Source organism: Protopterus annectens, chromosome 2.part0, assembly GCF_019279795.1.
Source record: "Protopterus annectens isolate FY-2018-M chromosome 2.part0, PAN1.0, whole genome shotgun sequence".
In the NCBI taxonomy this organism is placed as follows: domain Eukaryota; kingdom Metazoa; phylum Chordata; order Ceratodontiformes; family Protopteridae; genus Protopterus; species Protopterus annectens.
Genome location: NC_056728.1, coordinates 824,895,544 through 824,918,233, shown reverse-complemented (window position 1 = coordinate 824,918,233; position 22,690 = coordinate 824,895,544). Strand labels below are relative to the sequence as shown.

At 40.3% G+C, this 22,690-nt stretch overlaps 1 protein-coding gene across 1 annotated transcript in view; it reads left to right on the top strand.

Annotated features, from left to right (window-relative positions):
- The window catches only part of CARM1 (coactivator associated arginine methyltransferase 1), a 1,187,823-nt gene that overhangs the window by 462,107 nt on the left and 703,026 nt on the right, over nucleotides 1–22,690 (top strand). The window contains exon 5 of the mRNA XM_044061097.1: nucleotides 5,220–5,330. Coding sequence (XP_043917032.1) covers nucleotides 5,220–5,330 — 111 coding nt within the window. The remainder of the gene's footprint in view (nucleotides 1–5,219; nucleotides 5,331–22,690) is intronic.

Below are 22,690 nucleotides of genomic sequence, written 5' to 3'. Positions count from 1 at the left end.
TCAGTAGTGTAAATCACAATGATTACAGTCAGTCAGTAGTGACAGGCATTAGTTCCATTCTTCTTAGTGTTTTTTGTCCTAGCACCTGGAAGCTCCTATGATCAGAGCAGTACTCTAAGGCTCTCCCTTGTGTGCATCTTGTACTCGTACCACCAAACCAATTTAGACATGTGTCCGAATAGCTTTAGCCTAATCGAACCAGCAGGTCGAGCTCTGAGCTTAACATAGATCTTAAGAGATTTTTATTGAAAATGCTGCAGAAGATTTTCCTGTATAATAAAAAAAGACACGGTGACTCTTGATTCTTCTTCAGATGAGATTCTCCTTTATTGTATGATCTTTTCACAAGTTAGATGCTTAATCCTGTTTGGTATTATTTTTGTCGTGTGGTTTGGAACTATTAAAAATTCACATTATTATTTTTGATCCCTTGTCGTTTTTCTTGCAACATTACTGTTGGTTTTACTGAGGAGGGACAGCCTTTATTGGAGCTCTGCTTGGTCGGATTGTGTTTTCTGTTTTAGACACCAGCGTTTTCTATTTTATTGTTTTTTACTTCTAGACTGTGACTACCCAGGCAGAGACACAGTCACACACACACATGCTCTCATCTAAGACCACTCATCCCTCTGCATACACTCACAGCTGCAGCCACACACACACAGACACACTCACACAAATCACCACTACCACTGTCTGTGCACTAAACTTCCTGGCACTTAACTCTAATATGCTCTCAGCCATTGAAAGCAATGGATGAATGAAAACGTTTGGCAGAGTAATTAACTCAGCCAGTCAAGCTAATTTATGCTGTATAAATGCCTTACCACAGGCATTTCCAGTGGATAGCACATGGCTAATTAGAAGATGCCACTCTCTCAGAATGTCTCATTAGCATATATCTCATACAGTGATCCTATAGATCATGTAGGTTCACTGCATTAAGCCTGTCTCTACATCAGAAAGGACCACCACCAGTGGTAACAGCCCACATTAGGGCTTAGCACTGGTGGCAGCCCATTCTAAATCTGGCCCTAGGTTTCTGTCCACTTTAGACCTAAATAAATTGCATTGTCAAATTTCAGTAGCCACAGAAGCTATTGAAAAATGGCAATTTTCACAGAAGATGGGTTCTTTTATTATAAAGCCCTTGCCTTTTGGTTTGTAACCTATACCATAAACATTCCAGAGTCTGATGGACGTAATTCTTAGAACTCATACCAGTTATATAGCAACCTAATTGGATGATGTAGTACAATTTTCTGAAGAATGACAAACCATCCTTGTAATATCAAACCATTTTAGATTCCTTGCATTAAGCCTTGTTGACTGTTATCCCAACTAAGTGCAGGCTGAGCATGGCAGAAGTCGACCATTTGGGCTATATAATAGACCACATGATCGACAGACCTCAATGTTTTGCCAGAGATGGCCTGCATCTGTCACCCCTGGGATTCCAGGTACTGGCTAAGGCTCTTGCCACCCCTATAGTGCCTTTTTTAGGCAGTGTTCCAAAGACCAAAATTCCACTGTAACAGCTACAAACAAATGCAATCTGAGGGTCATGCTGCTCAACGCTAGAAGTTTAAATCTCAAGATGCACTCAATCAAAGCTCTCCTCAAAATGTAGAATGTTGACATCTGTGCTGTAACGGAGACCTGGTTTAAAGAGGTAGAAAGCACCCCTGTACTCCCAGGCTACAACTTATTCCATAGCTTTTGGCCCCAGCATGCGGCCGGAAGCTCCAAAGGCAGTGGTGTCACCATATTCTTAAAGGATATGCACACCTCTAGACTGGTAGTCCAACATAATGAATCTGAGATACTTCAGGTACAACTAACACTGGGTAAGATGGTGATACAAGTCATAGCCTGCTACACAACCCTAAACATGTCCCTAGACTCGCACTCCAACTTCCTAAGCACCCTGGAATTTATCAAGGTCCAGCCCAATACTCTCATACTAGGTGACTTCAACTACCCTTCCCCTTCCATCAAATGGGAAAACTATTTAAGTACCAATGTACAGGGCCAACACTTTCTGGAATTTATCAAATCCAATGCACTGGACCAGCTCATTCTGACCCCCACTAAAGGAAACAACATCCTCGACCTGGTTATCACCAACATGGGAGAGCGTTGCTCCACACCTACAGTCAGTTCCTCCCTGGTTAAATCTGACCACAAACTGATCACCATGGAAATCTCCACCTCACCTACACCCCCCCCCCCCCCGCTAAGTTGACCACCCTGAAAAACTTCTCTAAAGCTGACTTTGGGCTCCTAATAGCAGAGGTGGCTAACTTCTCGGCACCCATGCCAATGGGAAATAGCTGCATGGCTGCCGAATCATATAGCAATGCACTGTACGAGCATGTACACAAATGCATGGACCTTGCCATACCAAATAGAACTAAGACGCTCTCCTCCAAAAAAAGGAAGCCAATCTGGTGGTCCCCAGCCATCAATAAACTCTACAACAGGAGGAAGAAACTGTTAACAGAAAAAAATGATGTCACAAGACTGGAAAACCTCCCTTATCAGTCTCAACAAAAAGCTGAGACCCCTTATCAAATCCTCTAAAGCCAGCTTTGAAGGCAGAATTGCGGCTGACACCAAAAACAACCACAAAGCCTTCTATAGCTATATCAAAAACCTTAAAGGCAATACCCAAATTTGCTCCGAGTTATTGCACAATGGCACCTCCTATACTGAGCCAACAGATATAGCCAACATACTGGCCGACAGATTCAGTGCCAACTTTACCCCCCCCCCCAAGGGCCCCATCACAGTACCAGATGAAAGCGTGGTTCTCACCATTTCTGTGGCACAGGTAAAAGCTGTATTATCCAAAGCCAAGAATACAGTGTCCATGGTATCTGATAATATCCCTGGCTGCATCCTACATTAGCTACAAAACGAACTGGCACTACATCTGTGTGCACTGTTCAATCACAGCCTTACCTCAGGCTATGTCCCTAACAAATGGTGCACTGCTACAGTCATCCTGGTCCATAAAGGGGAGCAACTACAGACCCTGGGAACTATTGCCCCATTAGCCTGACAAGCCTGGTATGCAAAGCTATGAAGCGCATCATCATGGACCTGCTTAACAAAGATATAGACAATCTCCAAACTCTTGACCCCACACAGTTTGGCTTTATCAAGGGGAGATCCTGCCTGCTGAACCTGGTTGACTTTTTTGAGGCAGCCACCCAGGCTGTGGATGAGGGTAAGGCAGTGCATACAGCCTACCTCAACCTGGCCAAGGCCTTTGATACCATTCCCCACTCAGGTATCATTGATAAACTCACCAAACTAGGCATCAATCCTTACATCACTAGGTGAGTTGCAAATTGGCTCACAGACAGGACCCACAGAGTGAAAGTTGTGGGTTCCAAGTCAGACAATCAATCAGTCATGAGTGGAGTCCCACAGGGCTTGGTCCTGGGCCCTCTCCTGTTTGGCATCTACTTCTCAGAAGTCCAGACCAACACAAAAGGATTCTGGCTGACCAGGTTCACTGATGACTGCAAGCTAGGAGTCATTAGCAACTCCCCAAGTGATGCAGACATCCTACACAAGGGCCTCTCCCAGACCAATGACTGGTGTTGGAACCATGGCCTGAAGCTTAACGCCAAAAAATGCTTTATCATCCCCTTTGGAAAAAACTCAGTTCCCATGAATTACCACATTGATGGGAGCCTACTGAACACTGAAGGGGCCATAAGAGATCTGGGCACCCAGGTTGACAGCCACCTCACCTTCGACCACCACAGTGCCACTGTGGTCATAAAGTCCTTCTATGTGGCACATCTTATAACCAAAGGTTTTACATCCAGGAAGAAAGAGGTCATCATCCCTCTCTACTCATCCCTCATTAGACCAATCATCAAATGTAATGCCCCATTTGGCATGTACCTGACCAGACACCTACAACAGCTGGAGAGGCCACAAAAGTACCTCACAAGAAGAATGCTAGGCCTTAAACACATGTCCTACATGCACAGACTCAAGAAAGTTTTCAGTGTCTTATCATCTACTTAAAGGCAATCTGTGCTTGACTTACAAAGCCAAGTACAACCTAGCCCTAACTGAAATGCTACACCTAAAGAAATTCCAATCCCCCGCGGCACACACTCCAGAGATCACAACCTCATTACCACAATTAATAGAACATGCTGGGGGGACAGGTTCATCTCCCAAAGACTGCCCAGTCTATGGAATAAGCTTCCCATTCATGTCAAGCAGAGCACCTCACTGGCCCTCTTCAAGAGAAATCTTGACGAGTGGATGGGTAACAGAAAGTTCACTCCAGGGATCATTCCAGTTGCACTACTGGATATGGGCACTGTGAACTAACATCGGGTGGCACGGTGCCTGGGCAATTTTTTGGGGCTAGGCTTGTAAAGGCTCCAGGGCCATTAGCCTAGCACACACCTATGAACCTATGAACCAATGAATAATAAACCCCCCAGACTAAGAAATATGAAGAAGTAGAACTTGACTCATCCAAGGCTTTAAATCGGAAAGTCATCCTGGAATACACCCATATGGAAATGCCTATGATGAATAAAATATGTAAGTTTGAATGTGGGCTTTATGAAATGAGTACATTCATTTGTCATGGTTTTCTCATAAATGTTGGAAGAATGAACTGATCAATTGGCAGTAAAGGCATGTTCAACTACAAGTCAGGGATAGTAGTTTATTTATCCCTATGTGTGTCATCTGTGAGGCTTTCTATCTGGGTTAAACCACTAGCAGACTCTCAAAGAGTATTTATGAACACACACTGGCCATTTAAAACAAAAATTCAAATAATGCTTTAGACACATATATATGGACATAACCTAGGATGGGGAATTGATGTGACATGTTAATCTGGCAACTTCCAACAATCCCATTTTGATTTGTAAGTACAGAAGGTGTAATTTTGTTTATTTTTTATACTTTGTCTTTAACTTAATTGTTTGATCACTGAGACACTCTGTATCTTATTCAAGATTAATTGTTATTTTGTACTGGTTTAAACTACTGTAGAGACAAAAGTACTCAGTTGGCTATTTTTAGTACTTTTGTGGTCTTCAGCTTGCTCCTGGACTCCAGTTCATTCTTTTTTACTAATACAAAACTGTTTTGATATATCATTTGTATTATTGTCAGAGAGAGTAAGAGTCCAAAAGCAATGGAGTGTTGATATGACTTGTTTCTTTCAGGTAGTTCTAGAAGTTGGCTGTGGCATGGGGATCCTTTCTTTCTTTGCAGTACAAGCAGGAGCAAAAAAGATTTATGCTGTTGAAGCCAGTCCTGTGGCTCAGTATACAGAGGTAAGTCGGTAGAAGCAGCAAGTGATTAAGCATGCTGCCTCTGTCTCTGATGTATGATAAAATGAAATACCTTTTGGATTAGACATTAAACCAAGGCCCCATCAGCCTGAGTTGGTAGTAGCACAGGTGAATGTAAAAGATTCCTTGTTACTGATAGAAAAGAATAGAGGACGTTCCGCAGTGACTTGGCCAAAATTTTCCTAGATGGCATGAATACCACCTCAGGCCTCCCATAAAAAGAGACCACTGGTCTAGTGGAACTAATCTAGTCAGCAAACTGTAAATAAAATAAAATAAACGCGATATAATAACTTTTAGTATTGTTTCAAACAGAAGCTCTTTTCTTAAATAATGCTTTGAATTGAATTATTCTGCTCAAAATTACTGTTCTTGTGGACATCTCAAAAGTGAGTGTGTTGGTTCCTGATGCCAAACCAATTATTTAACCAAGTAAACAGTCCTCCAGCCAGGAACTGCATAAAACCTAGTAATAGCTTACAATATGGAGGGATTATGGTACCATGTTTTGAAACCTAACTAAAGACAATATTAAATTAGTGTCCCTGGATGAAGTGAGTAATAAGCCCATATCCTCTCTCTTTACTAAATAAGACAACCACATTAAGGGAGATTTGAAATAATAGGAAACCAAAAATATTTATTGAAATAAAAGTTTAGCGCTTTCGTCAATACAATTGACTTCTTCAGAACCCTCTTCTGAAGAAATCAATTGTATTGACGAAAGCACTAAACTTTTATTTCAATAAATTGTTTCTGAGGACTCGCAACATTTAGTGCTCAGTTTTGGTTTCCTGGTTTTGTTTTGAGCACTATTGCACTACCTGCTTGGTTTTAGATATGAAATAATAGTCCATCACTGGAAATGGCCTCAGTGAACCAGTGGATGACATTTAGAAATGTATCAGTATTGATAACTGGATTTCCATTAGGTCATGATGGCCCCATAAAATGCTAACTGATTGAAATGCTAACAGACAACTGAAACACATGCTGCCTGCTTTATTCCTCCAAAACATATTGTCTGTCAGAAAAACAGGGTCTTCCCTTGCATCTGTCAATGTTCTGAAATTTGAAATATGTGAACAAATTCATTTTTGTTGCTCTTATGTTGCTGTTAAGAGAAATATTTGTTAAAGAATTTCACCAGCTGATAGGACTGTTTATTCTCCCTAGGTACTCTGGCTAGCTCACTATGAAGGCACATAGAATAACTAAGTTATGTGAATTATGCAATTGTAACTAAGAAGAAGAAAACTATACAGACTAATGAAGAACTGAGGTGTTTGAAAGATAAAATGAAAATGCAAAAGACTAAAACAAAAGGTGAAGATCTGGATGGTCACTCCCACCACACACATGCGCTTGTGTTTGGGATTTGAGAGGGGCAGGAAGGGCAAATTTTGTCTACTTTCATGGAAAACACCCTCCTATATAACTGAAATGAGATGTACTATGACTCCCTGATAACAAACTTTGACCATAGTTAACTCCCTGAAGTTGCAACTCCTTAGATTGTTTTTCCTCCCCATTGCAAAAAAACAACAAATGTGTAAAGCCCTCTTGTGGGGGGCTTCTCTCCCCAAACACACCTTGTTATGTAATGTTGAGCTTTCAGCAGCTGGGGAAAGGGGCAAGAATCACAATTACAGGAGATGCATTTTTCAGGGAGTTTGCCTTTCTGAGAGTTACCAACAGGGACTTGTAGATATCATATGGCATAATTTTCTGTGTCCATAGTAACCAGAGTAACACCCAATTAAAGTCCCAAGACTGTTGACAATAATTATATTTTTTTCATAAAAAGTATATCTTGAGCATGGCCCACCAGCTATAGAAAGATCGGGTTGCCACCTTTTCAAATACCCAAAGTGGGACATTTTTTGTAAATAGATTAGATTTTGCAGGACAAAACATACTCACAGCTAAGGCAAAGGACAAAACTTTACTTTTTTGCCAAAATGAATGTTTATTCTTGTAGTATTTGAGTTGCTTATGCTATTTCATATAACATGTAGGTGTTTCAAATACAAAATAACTATGTTATACAACTAATAAAGAAATGTTATGAAATATTTTTGTCCTAAAATTTCAGGACAATTGCCATTTTTTAGTTTTTCTTGCAGGGCACAACTGTCCAAAGAGGGATTGTCCCTTGCAAAGAGGGACAGGTGGTAATCCTATAGAAAGACATTTATAAGTGTGGGTTGTAGTGGATATGCCTAGCACAATGTAGCCTACATGGGCATCCTTTAAAACAGACTATTGTAAACTAACAGCAGCATTCCTCAAACTCCGCATGGATGGAATACCTAGCTAACCTACATATTTTAGTGAAAGACTCAGGGCTGTTGATTGACTCTGTAGAGGATGCTGAAACTCAGCTAAAAAGTCAGGTCCCTGATTTATTCAAGTGAAATTAATTGAACATTCTGTATACCTATAATTCCCGAAGATCTGCAGTGTTTAGTGTTTTCTTATTTAAAGACATCTGCCAGCATAGTCTGAAGTCACAAACATTTGTATGTAGCATGTTGTTTACAAACACATTGTGCTTGGGGACACCTGACAGTTTAGACACTTGATTTGGCAATAGACTTAGGGAGCTTTTAGTTTTTGGTATGGTCCTTTCTATCAACATTGCAAACTCAGCAGTCATAAACTCTATACTTGTGTAACACCAGGGAAGTACTGCCAGTCCAGCTGTCTGGAATTTTGTAAATAATTATATATCACTTGAAAATATTAATATAATTTACATAGAAATGTGACACTGCCAGCCCAGCTATATGGACTTTTGTAAATAATATATCATTTGTGAGTATTAATATGATTCATACACTTGTATTACAAATGTAAGATAACTATATGGTATGTGTATATTAAACTACTGATACAGAAGTGTGTGTTGAACTGTATGTTATGTACTGAGCTTCAAGAATATAACCACAGTGCACCCTACTGGAAAAGAACAGAAATATATATAAACTATATGCCTGTGCAAATGTATGTTTTAATAGTAGAAGCTTGAACATACAGATTTAACTTGCAAAACTTCAAGAAAATAAGTTGAAATTAAAATTGCTTTATGATGTGCTATAAAAATAGTTTCAGTGCAGCAAGCAGACACAATGTCTAGAGCTAGAAGTTTCTTTCTATTGTCTTGGAGAGAAGTAATTGCTAGGTTTAAAATGTAAAGTGCTTTATTGCTTCCTAGCAGCTGCACATCTGAGAGATATGTACTTCTCTCACAGAGATGATAAAATTTTGTTAAGTTTCTGTTAGCCTGGGAACTGAAGGCAGGTAACAAAGAGTGATGTCATCCAGGCTAACCCAGCAGTAATATGTATTATTAATTTAAGAACTCTCTCAGAGACAGAGTGTGCATTTTGTATCTTGTCTTAGATCTAGAAACATCCATTCAGCACTTCTCATCTGCATTTGCCTTGCTCTGTTAATAAGTTATTTAGGGCATAGCATCTCTTAGATATAGCTAGGAATATAGTAAAGATTAGTTTAGATGTTTTCTGTATTTGTTTGAGACTGCCTTGCAATGTTGTTTTAAACTATTTCCTGTGATTCTGAACTCTGTAGTTACTGTGTTGATTGAGTATTCTTTTGTTGTTTATTATTTATTATTAAATATAGTTAAACATTTTAATTGTGGCTGGTTTATTTAGAGATATTTAAGCTCTTAGTGTACTTCCATATGTATTTGGTGACACTGTGTAGGCCACTCCAATAGCCTTAGTCTTGGTCACACTTATCATTTGGATAATAGTAAAATTTCACAGTAGGATCGGACACCCTTTGGTAAGGGCCTTATAGTAGCTGATATGTAAGGGTGGCTGGTGGCAGCTGGTACTACCTTATAGTCTGCACAAAAGGGGGCATAGCTAGTAAACCTGTGCCAGCCTTTCCCAGGTGTGTGTGTCTGTGTGTTTGTATAGTAATCAAATCTCAAAGTGTGTGTGTGTGTGTGTGTGTGTGTGTGTGTGTGTGTGTGTGTGTGTGTGTGTGTGTGTGTGTGTGTCAGCTACGTGGGCAGGGACATGAAGCACTGGTTAGACAGAGAGGGTGCTGGAGGTCTTAGCTTGGCCACTCAGCTGAGATCTTAACCTTATAGCTGTGCCAGTGGGGAGTCTTATTGGGGATCTGGAGAAAGAGGGAGAAACTATCCCCAGACTGACTGTGATCTGTGTGTGGTCTTAAGAGAAATTGTACTTTACTTTGTACTTGTCATCCTCCCAATGTGTACGTCCCTCACTAGTGCTAGTGGTGAGGATTGAGGCTCCTTCATTACTGGGCCAGTAAAGGGGCATCACAACTTGTATGATAAATGGCTATGCATTTCTCCTGCTTGTAGTTTGTTTCAAAGTTAAGGGGATTAGAAGGGACACTGCTGTGACTGAACCAGTCAGTTAATGTAATTGTCTTCAGCTTATATTATTGTTAGTTATTAATATATCTAAGCTGAAGACATGTACAATATGATTCTTATTTCCAATTTTAATTATATCAAGATAGCATAAAAGGAACATTGGCAATTCCGAATATGTGTCTGTGCAACTATAGAAGTCACTACACTGCCTTGCTGTTGATAAGTTTAATATCCTGAGAAGAATACATTGCGACCGTATGGATTTGGGTTTCTGCTGTATTTTGGAAGGGGTTGTTGGCTGTAATAAGTGGTCTATGTTAGAAATTTGAGTTTTCAGAAACTCGAAATTCATGTTGTTGAGATATGATTGAGTTTCCGAAAATTCAAACTTCGAAAACCAACGAAAATCTACCTTTTTTCTATGTTTTTGCAGGGGTCAAGCTCCCCCCCCCGGCACCCCACCCCATGCATATTATATATGCCAACTCTGAGATCACACTACAGTGGGGAAAATGGTATTTTTTTGGAAACTTGATCATATTGTCTCGACAATATGAGTTTCTTAAAATTCGAGTTTCTGAAAGGGACCTGTAATAAGTGCATGGAGGTGCCATTTTGTGGCCATGCTTTAGGCTTCACTGATGTTTACTTTATTCTGATGGTTAGATTACCTCTTATTCTTGTACAAGAGGTGTTGTTGTACAATTCAGAGAACTATATCCTTAAAGTCTGCAATAATGCATATTCTGAAATCTTCCAAAATTGTTTTAGATCTGAGTAAAACAACTTATTTTGTTAACATTCAAACCATGTGTTTAATGGATTCTTGCACTGGCAATGCTATATGTTGAGGCCAAGTTGGAGAAAGTAGTTTTGATAATGAAGTGGACTACCTAAACAGCAATTTGCTGCTTTGCTTATGTACAGTCAGTTTGCAAAACTATTGCAAAGGAACATTGAATCACTTTTTAATTATTTTACCTTTGCTGGAAAGCTGTATTGTTGGCAGTTATTCTTAGCTGTTACGGAACAAGTTGTTTCTTAAATACCATGCGCCTCTTGGCAGCCCACCTAATGCAGGAATGTCATTCCTGACAAGAAGCTTATTTAAGTGTTTAGCAATGGATACAGCAACAGACCAGGCAGAGAGGGTAACATCTGTAATGGTTCAGGGAAGTACGATCCTACTTCTGAGGTCATCCAGCAGTGCATATTCCATACTTGGACTGGCCTAGTATTGTTTTTGCAGGTATCACTGTTGCTCTTAAATGCATGGTTGTGGTGGTATCAGGTCACTGTGATGATTAATGTGATCAGTGGTAGACTGTTTGCGCCTGTATTAAATATAAAAGGGTTTTGCCTATTACACATAGAGCATTGCTAAAGTGAACAGCCATTGTAGAATTGACTGTGAACCTGAGAAGATGAGCATGTGTCTATAATACATGTGTCTATGTTTGCAACTAAATGTAAAATAAAAATAACAAAGTTATGCATCCCATATCAGGTCACCCAAGTGTCTGGTGTCCTACAATATAGTATGTAGTGTGTGGCATGACATTTCGTCAAAATAGTATTAAATTAAGCCAAGAACATAATCAGTGCTACTAAAAAACAGCAAATAACTTAGACTGGAGAAAAGCATGCAGTAGTGATATATACAATACCATGGATGATTTCTACAGAAGGTTTGGAATGGTATTGACTCAGACAAGTTGATGACCAACAAAACTGATGGCAACAAGGAAAATAACATTAAAACTGATTAAATTCAGTCCACTGGTGCCATTTGACTTTACACAGCCATTAGCTTGGCCAGTATTGAAATACAGGTTTGCATGCTGTAGCACTGCAGCTAAATTAGATAAGGAAGACCTCAGGTAAATTCTCATGTTGTTTGTTTGGATCACTGTTGCAAGAGCCCTAATGTCCATCCCAACTTATAGAGCTCAACACCATTCCCCGTCTAAGGATGGCATTTGCCTTACCTTCTGGGACAGCAAGATGTCTTTAGTATAAAGGCAGAGTCCATTCATACTATGTTAGATCTTTCTTGGTGCACTTCATACTGTATGCATTGGCATCCATAGTCCGGGATGTTTGACCTGTTCCAAACGCCAGGATTTTTATGGATGTTGTGGGCAAACATTGGAATGTTTTACAGTCAGATGCCAAACTTAGTGAACATCTGAATGACAACTGCTCCTTCTCTTTTCATAAGGGCCATTCTTTGAGCTCATTGTTCAGTCATTATAAAAAATGGAATGAGGCAGATTTATCTTTAACTCAAAGAACAATCACTGGACGTAAATTGGTGGGGTGCACTCCATGTGGACACTGCACATATTGTCCTAGAATATTCAAGACAAACAGTTTTAGTAGTCACAATTCACCTGTTGTTTATGATATCTCATTTTTTGCCACTTGTAACACTAGTTAGGTCATTTATCTAGCCAAATGTACGTGCATGGCTAGACCTCACGACCCTTAAAGTTTAGAATAGGGGAACATCTGAGCGAGATTTGCAACAAAAAGCAATCTAGTGCCTTGTACAAACACATATCGAAACATTCTATTGGAATTTTTGGTTTCACTGTTATTGACTGAATTAGATATAAAAGGAATGTTAAGGCCACTTTACATGAAATACTTAACAACAAAGAAAAAAGTGGATAGTTAAATTGGGTGGTTGATCCCACCAGCACTAAATGAACACTTTTGAATTTATTTTCATCCAATCATGTATTTACACACAAGATGGCGCTCTATATAAATTTATATGTTATTCAGCAACTTTTTACTTTTGTTTGTATCACTGAAGAAGGCATTAGCCGAAACCGGTTTGATTCATGTGAATGTGAATGGAATTAATATATTTATTAAAATAGTTTGTGACCCACTGTGCATGTGCTGGCTCATTCTTGGTTTGGGGTTTACTGTACACCACTGGAGAACATCCTCATTTTCTCTATAGTCTTTTGTAATACATGTTTTAGTTAGAGTACATGTTTTTGATCTGGTTGATGCTAGAAATATGTCAGGACCTAAGAAGTACAAATGATGTTGTGGCAGGCAGATCTCCCACAATAATTTTCACATCTATTTGGTGCTTTGTTTAGGCCCAGTGCATGATGTTGTAGGATGTGTAGGATCTATCAGGTATTTACTCTCAAGCCAGAAAGAAGTAAGCAGCATTCAGTACAAAACTACTTGGATTGGAAGAGGATGAAGGTCTGCACCCAGTTTATGATGGTGCTGTCATGTTTGACTTTGGTCTCTGCCTTGTCCTTGTAAAATGTTATGTCTTAAGGAGAAGGCAGAAAGATATGTGGGTAACACAACTCTGGTATCCTATTTTCTGCTATGTCTCAGTGGTGTAGGCCCTGATAAGGTGATTTCACAGCCAATAGACCAGACCATTCATCTAATTTTCCTGAGACCTTTGATGTATCCCCATGGAGGCCATCACACCAAGGGAACCAAACACATCCAACCTAGCTAACTACCAAAATTCAGCTTCTGAATCTGAAGCTCATTCCTGGCTCTCCATTACTGAAGCATGTTCCCTGACTTCTGAATGAAAGGATGGGTGGCTATCTGCCGTCTTTTGAGGAAAAACATCAATGGCTATTTGGTAGACATGAGGAAACCTCATCCTGAGGCTAAAAAATCCACTGCAGTTGTCCCTGTTAAAAGGGCCCAAAAGATGAAACAAAAATCACAAAACCTACATGTCCCACAGACATCTGGGCCCCACATGCTAGCTGGGTCCAATTCCCTGTTTCCCAGGACCTCCCTGATCAATGAATCATTCTGCATATATATTTATTTGTTTACATTTGGTTACCAGAAGGTCCGACTGAATCACACAAGACCCCTTTTCAGTGAAGCCCATGGAGAAAAGTTCCAAAAACATATTTAGTGAGAGAAAAACATACAAAGAAATTATAGATAGAGATTATAGCAGACCTTTTGTTTTGTACAAACAATATTTGAAATGTAGTGATGACAGATTCAACATAGACTAGGTGTCTAGGTGTATGTGGCAAGTGACAGTTGACAAAGAAATAACCAAAAAAGAGGGGGGATTTTAATAGTGGGATTAGTTAGGGTACCCTAGTTATAGAAGAGTGGGAACAGGAGTAAAAGAAGAGAAAGTGATTAGAAGTTAAATGCTGACATAGAGCCATACAAAAATGTGTAAAAATCTAGAGGATTGCTTGTAAAAGTAGATGGGGGATTGCATTATTAATCTGCATGATCGAGGTTACAGAAGAGACGAGATTACATATACACGTCAACAGTTACGAAAAGAACAAAATGCAGGAGCTATGAATGACAAGAGAAGCTCTGTGGTTTGAGTGAAGAGAATAGCTGGAGGAATCACTGATGAACCAGCCCAGGAAGGGCAGGGGCAGCACATCAAGTGTTCTTACAGGATTTACAAAGCCTGTGACCAGGTAATACAGATCCATATGTGTCTGCAGTCTGTTCTGGTAAAAAAAGAAGGAGCAGTATCCTGAAAAAATGGAAGCAGACTTGGTGAAGGAGAAGCATATCTCTCAGCTGAAGTAATATGGTCAAAGACAAAAATAATGGTGGGCAGGTTGTCAAAGGTTCAAAATCAGGGACAGGTTTTAAATATGTAATCCACAGTGGTTTACCAGAAAATCAAAGACTGTATGAAAGACGGTGCAAATATATGAGGCAAAATCAGAGATGTTCTGCAAAAAATATGAGCACCTGAAAAGTCTGAATAACTGGATTACTCTCCACACATGTCTTCTTCCTTAGTATATGATACTAACATAGAAGGCAGTTTCCTCTCTTTCTCCCACAGAGAAAAAACTCATTTGGACAGACTCTTGTTAGAATGAAAGAATACTTCAAATGTGAAGCAAAGGTGGAATCTGAGATATAGAAAAATGCTTTGATTTACTGGGCCAGGGTACCCCTAAATATGTGGCTATTTTGCCTGGTTTGAGGCCCTCGAAGGTACATTCCCTGTAGCCTCCAAGGAACCAGACATTCAAACCTTCTGCTTCAAGAATCCGGACAGGTTGTATAGGGGCTTAGAGTCCTATAAATACTGTTATAAGAATCCTGTGGAAGATCCAGCTGCCATGCCTGTAAATCCAGAGAGGGGGTCCATATCAGGTCCTGTACCCAATACCATGCCAAATGACAAGGATATCAGAATTCTAGATAGGTTTGTGAAGATTTACACAAAAGTAACTCTGGCGTTTGGGGCTATTATTTGTCAGACACATAAAATAAGCATCAAACTGTTCTGAGAAGAAAGATAGGGGAGGTGTCTGATATGTATCTAAGGGTGAAATTGATGGATCTCACCTAGACTGCTAGTCAGTTGGCAAAACACTCTACTAAGTATGCTCATGGTGCTACTGATGCAACATGCAGGGCAGTTGCTCTAGGTCTGGATATCGGAAGGCATGGCTAGCTGAGCCTGCAACCCCTGACAGAGGCTGTCAAAGTGCAGATTTCCAAAGGACCGCTAGACAAGGAGCTATTTCTTTGAGAACCCTACAGGTGAGGTTTTTATAAAAATGGAGAAAGGGAACAAAATAATGAAGAGTGTTAAGCAACTCTCTCACTCACTATGCCAAGGTATGATCTTATCTCCTTTTAAGTTAGTTATAAGTACCTGTTACGTAGCAATGCAGTCTGTATTCCATCACATCAGAATACAGTGGAGGATCAACTCAGTAGGTGGAAGGAAAACCCTCATGAGTGGCTTTTACAGAGGGGTGTCTTCTTTCAGCTTGTACACAGGTGCAGTGTCTAAGAGATGCACGTGCTTGCATTTCCAAACCAATGAGTTAAAAAGGTTCTCCTCAAGAGGACCAAGAGCAGCGGTGTAGTGGTTAGCAATGTTACATTCTCTGGTTTGATTCTTGGCCTTCTGTGTGGAGTCTGCATGTCCTCCATGCATTCAGGTGGGTTTCGACATGCACTGCAACTGGTCATCCTATCTTAGAACCAGGAGTTCCTTATGTACCCCAGCCTAGAAACATTGCATAACCTGGATGATCTAAAGGGAGTATTACAACTGAGCTCACTAAGAAGAAGAATCAGTCCTCCTTGAGATCTTACATCTTTGAAAAGCTGACCCAGGAATGCTTTGAACCTGCAGCTACAGCCCCTGCCAAGTAAATGACCTGGAAACCACCCCCAGTGATAGCTATTATCTCAGCTAGAAGACTATTAGAAATCTAAGCACTGATGTGCAAAGAACCATTTTCAGTTTTTCACAACTACAAGAACTTTAAAATAAACCCTTCCTTTATGACTAAGGTAGTGATGACATTTTCCCCTCAACCAAACTGTCCATCTACTTGTCTTCTTACCTCATCCACAAAGAGTGGTAGGAAGACTTTTATTTAGATGTTGACAGATAGCTAAGGTACAGAATCAAAAGCAACATAATTTCCAACCATCTGTTTGCCTGTTTTGCTACAAGAAAGGAGGGAAATGCAGTGTCACAACAAGCACTTTCTAAATGACTAGCACACTGAATCATTTTCTGCTCTTCAGTCCCAGGTAAGAAATTTGGAGGATCCATTAGAGCTCATAACCAGTGGCTGTAGCTGTGACTATGGCCATTCTTAAGGGAACCAGTACATAGGCTATTTTGGGCATCTCTTCAAACGTCTCTATGCATTACAAGACAGCTATTGCTTCCAGGGCAAGAGCTGGGTGTGCTACAGTCATATTACAGTGTATATCGCAACCTAGTCATGCCATCCCATCTACCTCCCTTTCATGTCAGAGTTCTGGGAATTATCCTCTGCAACAGTGATCTAACTTAAGAACATAGTGCAATTTTATTAGACTCTACCATAGTAGTAGATCTTCTAGCAGATCACTGTTACTGTTACAATGTAATGCCCCCCCCCCCGCCCCAACACCATATATTTTCTCATTATGGGCCATCCTTGGTAGGGGAAGAGAAGGTATACTTAGCATAACTTTTCTTCTTCCCCTTTATAGAGCCTTGGGCTTGCACAGAAATGAGTAGGAATTTGGCTGTTCTACTTCTGCTTTTCTACCACTACTTTAGCACTTGAGGGTTTCAGTTTTATATGTATCTGTTCATCTCCCCTAGACCTTAATAATTTGCTTTCACTGCTAGCCAAGAAAGCTCTAATGTAGCATAAGTAGACACCAGTTTTATACTGGAGATGTTTTGATGCCAGAACAGGAGGGAATGACCACCATATCTGGTGGGAGTGTACACCACATCTGGAAGGGGGGTACCCTGGAAGTTACACCCAACCACTGGAACAGTGATCTACTTGAGCAGCTGCTATTATGGTAAGTTCTATTTGTTCCATGGGCAGATATGTTGACTTTGTTTTTGGTACCTTCCTGTTTGCTGATAGAAAATCTGCTACAGAAGAGGTTATGATAGCAAAACTAAGTGAGAAATTTAAGCATAGTTAATATAATGCATGAAAGAATATGTGTCCATAAACGGATTGAGTCTGTAGTAGTACATGTGAGAAATTTGTTTCAAATGGCAGAATACTATGTGTTTGGGGGCACTAATGGAGAGTAAGCAAGAGCCAAAATTGTCATATGCATTACAAACCATGAAATTTCACAGAATTTACAGATTGGTTCAAATTTAACTTTAGAAAAAGCCATATGAATTGTTGATTAGTCTGAACAAATTAAGAAGCAGTGTACCGATATGAGAGTGGGGAGAGATGTGAATGAAGTTAAGCGGAAAACATGCAGTAAACAAAATAGAAAGTGCACAGAACTGTATCTAGGTAAGCGACTCAGTGCTTAGCTGTGAACAGCCACGAATGCAGTATTTGCATTCAAAGCAATGCTCGTAGTAACTACTACATCATAAGCACCTGCCAATAACACCCTGTAACAGCTGTTGCCTTGGGTAACCACCACTTCCACCCTGCCCTATCTATGGCTCTGAAGAAACATGGCAGAGGCCATGTAGTTGTTCAAGTCTAAGTGAAAGTAAACATAATGGTTTCAAGCAAGAGAAGTGTGCTAGTTATGACTGAGCACATACTGAGTCAGAAATGTGCATGGCACAAAGTAGAATGTGACAAAAGTGTAACAAAAGGGGACATTTTGTTTTTACATGCAAGACTAAAGTACTTAAAGAAGTGGCTAGTAAGGCTAAAAGTGCAGGAAATGGAAAGGAAACATTCATGTTTGGTTTTGTGAGCAAGGATTCAGCCCCAGATGGCATGTCAAACTTTCAGTTTGTGGCACTTCAGTAAAGTTCAGCATAGACACTGTGGCAGCCATAACTGAGATATCATATAGTGTTTATAAAAGAATCACAAAATAGCTGTTGTATGCAATCCAGGTGGGAAGCATAGATGTCAGAATTAGTTCCTAGCCTTGACTGAGTGTAAATGGTGCAGTTATGAGTTTTGGATCTGTGTTATTGGGTCCTTAAATGAATAATCTGCTGAACAGAGCCACTGCATCCAAGTTGAGTCTAATTGGTAGGCTTGACTAAATAAGTACTAATGTGTTTGGTGATGCTGGAACCCTTAAATGGGAGATAATAAACATTTGTGTGAATCCTGGTACCCTCACTAAACAACAGCATACCCGTCTCATCCTTGTGAATGCAGAGGCTGAGTTAAACCGTATGCAGTTCCTAAGGATCATCAAAAAGATTACAGAACCTACAGAATGGTGTGCTTTACTGGTGATAGCAATAAAGAAAATGGCAAATGTAGAACTTTGCTGACTTAAAATGGTTCAATGTTGCAAAGAGTGAGAACCTTATTCTGTCAACCTTGAAATACTTAGCACCCAAGCTAACTCAGGGAAGGATATTCTCCACATTAGATGCATCAATTAAGTTTTGACAAATATCCCTTAAACCAAATAATAACCAACCACATTTACTACTCCAGTGGGAAGATTTTGTTTTAAGAGGTCGTCATTTGAAGTTACTTCAGCACATAAAGTTTTTTATACATTCTTCAAACATTATGAGGGTGCACTGGTCATAATGGATTACTTTTGTGTATGGGCCTGATAAACAGTCACATGATATGGGCTAAAGGACTACTTTGGATCATTGAAGAGTCAGGGTTCAAACCCAATTGAGAATAGTCTTTGTTTTGGTGAAACAGAAATACAGTATTTTGGACACTGTGTCACTGGAGGTGGTATCAGACCAGATTCAAGTAAAGAAAGAGCTGTGACTAAGGAGCCATGTCCAGATAATATTATGGACTCCAACAAATAATTGGTATGTTAAATTATCTAGGAATATTCATGCATGGGCTGTCAATGTTGATAATGCTCTAAAAGGCCTACTAAATAAAAATATCATATAGATAAGGGGTGAAATCCAAGAAGTCGTGTCGATATTAGTGGCAGTACCATAAACTGGTTAGGGCAAAAGGGGGTCTTACCCTGGGTGACTGTCAGGGAGCACAATTGGCAAGGCTGAACAGCTGATCAAGTGCAAGCAATGTGGCAGGATTCATTTCTGCTACTGCCAAAATGAATGTGCTTGGTTGATAGCATGACTGTTGCAAATGTCTTGTGTAAACATCTTGCTACAACATTGGAAGCACTTTCGTTTTTGTTCTTCAGCCTTGGATTGAGAGGAGGCACTAATTTGAGGACTAGCCTAAGAAACCAAATGACATAGCTATGGCTCTGTCCACACCAGTGCTTGCTTACAAGAATGTCAGAAAAACAAGAGTGGTGAGCGCAGATGCCAGCAGCAACAGTGCTGGAGCAACTTTGTCAACAGATTGATGGCAGACTAAAACCTGTAGTTGTGTGATCCAGAATCTTAACAGTGACAGAAAAGATACTCCCAAACTGAAAAGAAATGTTGGTGGGAGTAAAGGGCATATAATCATTTTTCCCTTTACCAGTCTAGCCTGGACAATTTCCAGCTAAAAAGGATCATAACCTGTTAGTGCCACTTATCAATTATTTTGACTTGGACAAACGTCCTTTAACATGTTAATGGCTGATGATGAGGATTAGATGATTCCACGTAAAAGTAGTCCATGTTCCAGGGAGATAATCGATAGTGGCAGATACTTTATTCAGAAATCCAGTGACTGAAGCAGACCAGTGACTTCCCACAAGATGGACATCCTCAGAAAAACAACTAAACAGGTAACAGACCTGCATACTTTAATTGAATATGTTCACAATGGTTATCCAGGTAAATAAACGTAGACAGTTAATTCACTGTATAAATATTTTATAGTGAGGGCATATTTCTCCAAACATGTGATTTGATTGTGATGCCAACTTTGAAAGTGATAAAAGTACTGAGACAAATGTGCAGAGGGTATCCTGGTTTAACCAAGTACAAGGAAATTGCAAACATGCCTGCATGGTAGCCAAGTATCCATGCTGACATAACTATGTATCTAAATGTCAATTTTGCATTCAGCACTGTCTTACTCAAAGCAAGTGGTCTATAATTGTGTCTATATGTGTCAAGTCTACATTATTCACAAACAAACAAGCAGTACTACAGAGAGAAAACAATACAGAGAGGTGAGAACATTCTTAACCAAACAGATCCACACTTAAACTCTAATATCCTACTGACCGGTGCCACAGTGCAGCTGGAGTGAGTCTAGCAAATGAATGTTGGATAGGCAGATTCAAACCTCCATCCTAATACTCAAGTCAAATTCTTTGCCAATGAATGCCATTTGACTCTGAGCAACAAAATGACCAAAGTACTAAATCCCCATATACATACTTCTACAGTAAGCATTCAGTTCTTGACTTAAATGAATGCAGATCAGATTGCCTGTCTCAAATAAGAGAGGAAAGGAGATGGAAGACAGCAAGTGTGACTATTGCCAAATAAAAAAAAAAAATCAAGATCTGTGTGATCAAAATCAATAATGGAGCTGTAGTGAGGGGAAATCAATGATGCATTAAGGCCATTCCTCAGATATCCAAACCAAGTAGTCAGTTGTCGCAACCATATGGTCAAATGCCATGAGCAGGAGAATCCAAACATAAGACAGGCATTTAGTTAGAGACTTCAGTGTCTAATGAGACATTTCACCAGAAAAAGAAACACTAATTGATAGAGAAATTTTAACCAGTACTGTCAAAAGACAAAGCCATCATGTCCACAGCCCGTGAGAGTTACTTCACAAGTATGAGCTAAGGTTTTCTGTGAGATACCATGATCTGTGAAGGTTCCATAACAAAACCAAGATAATCTATTAAAGTTTGCTAAGAGACTGTACAGACCTAAATATTTTATTTTGTAAGTTCCAGAGTTAAATTCCTACAGTGATGCCTAAAGTTTTAATGCTGCTTATTTTCCACATGAATAGCATATGCATGCACAATGTCTTCAAATGTAAATGCTAAGTAAAAATGTGTATATAATATGCTACCTCAAAAGGAGAATTTCATTATCTTCTCCAAGGCTGGGGGAGGTGTGGTAATATTAGATCACCGTGATGATCTGTGAGATCAGCAATAGATTGACTATGCCTACAGTAAACCCAAAGGGGTTTTACCCATAATGCTTTGGCAGAACTGAAGATGGCAGCCATGATGCACATTTTGTTGTGGTGTGTGTGTGTGTGTGTGTGTGTGTGTGTGTGTGTGTGTGTGTGTGTGTGTTGTGTGTGTGTGTACACACACACACACACACACACACACACACACACACACACACACACACACACACACACATGCACACACACATCTGGATGTAAAATAAATGCAACAAACTTCTCCACACCATATCTGACCTCCCATTTGTCTGTTGTCCTGATCTATAGCTTGAAGCATGACAGGAGATGAAGGTAAACATTGCAAGATTTATACATGGCTTTAAAGTGGACATATCCAAGGAGATCATGTAACCATTTCACGAATGCTTTCAGCATCAGTGCTTGTCAATGTACTGACACAGTCCAAGTTATAGATGTCCTTCAAGGATGCATCTGCAGTCATAACATTTGGGTTGTCCTGCCTCAGGCAGCCCTTCGGTCGGCCGGATTCCAAAGTCTGGGTCTGGCCTCGGCTGATGTTGCACTTTCCCCGACGTCAGAGCTTCTGGGGTATAAAGGCATCAGCCGACACCATTTTCCCCAGTCTTTCTTGCCGCACGGTGCCCGAAGCAGAAGCTGTTCGCAAGTGCCGATCGGTCAGATCCAGAGATTTCAGCTACCGAAGACTTCGAAAAACGCTAAGTACCCCGTTGGGGACTCTTTCTTGCCTCAGCCGATGTCAGACAAAGTAAATAATTGTTTAACTTGTGGGAAACAAATACCTCATAAGGATTTCCATTCTTACTGCCTTCCTTGCTTAGGCCCAGACCACGACGTATCAGCTTGTTTAGCCTGTGCCTCCTTTAACCGATGGACTCTTAGACGTCTGTCGGAGTTTGCAGAAGAATTTTTTGGAACTGATTTTGCATATAAAATGCCGTCGGAGACTCCGACTACGCATATGGCCAAAAAACGCAAGGAAAAGGACCGACACTCACGGCCCGCGGTTTCGGCTGAAACCACGGCTAGGCCTACCGCGAGTGTCTCGGTTTCGGCTGAAACCGAGTCCTCGGTTCTTCCTACGACCGAAACCATACCTCCGCCAACCGAGGCCAGAGAGGCCCCGGCTGAGTCGGCTACAGATATCCCTACCGAAGCTAGTGCACAAGAATTGTCCGACACCATTCCTTTGGACATTTTTACTCCTGCACGTGGGGCAGCTAGGCCCCCAGCTTCTATGTCTATTAAGGCCTTCTCCAGGGCTAAAGCTGCCAAACTTTCAAAAGCTTTGCCTGCCAAATCTACTTCTCAGAGGCCTTCCTCTAGTTCTCAGATTCTCAGTCTTGCTGAGGACCTTATATCTTTAATTAGGGGTTCCCAACTTCACCCAGACAGGGCCTCCCAACCTCCACCAGACAAAAGGCCCAGGACTGATCCCTCTGAAC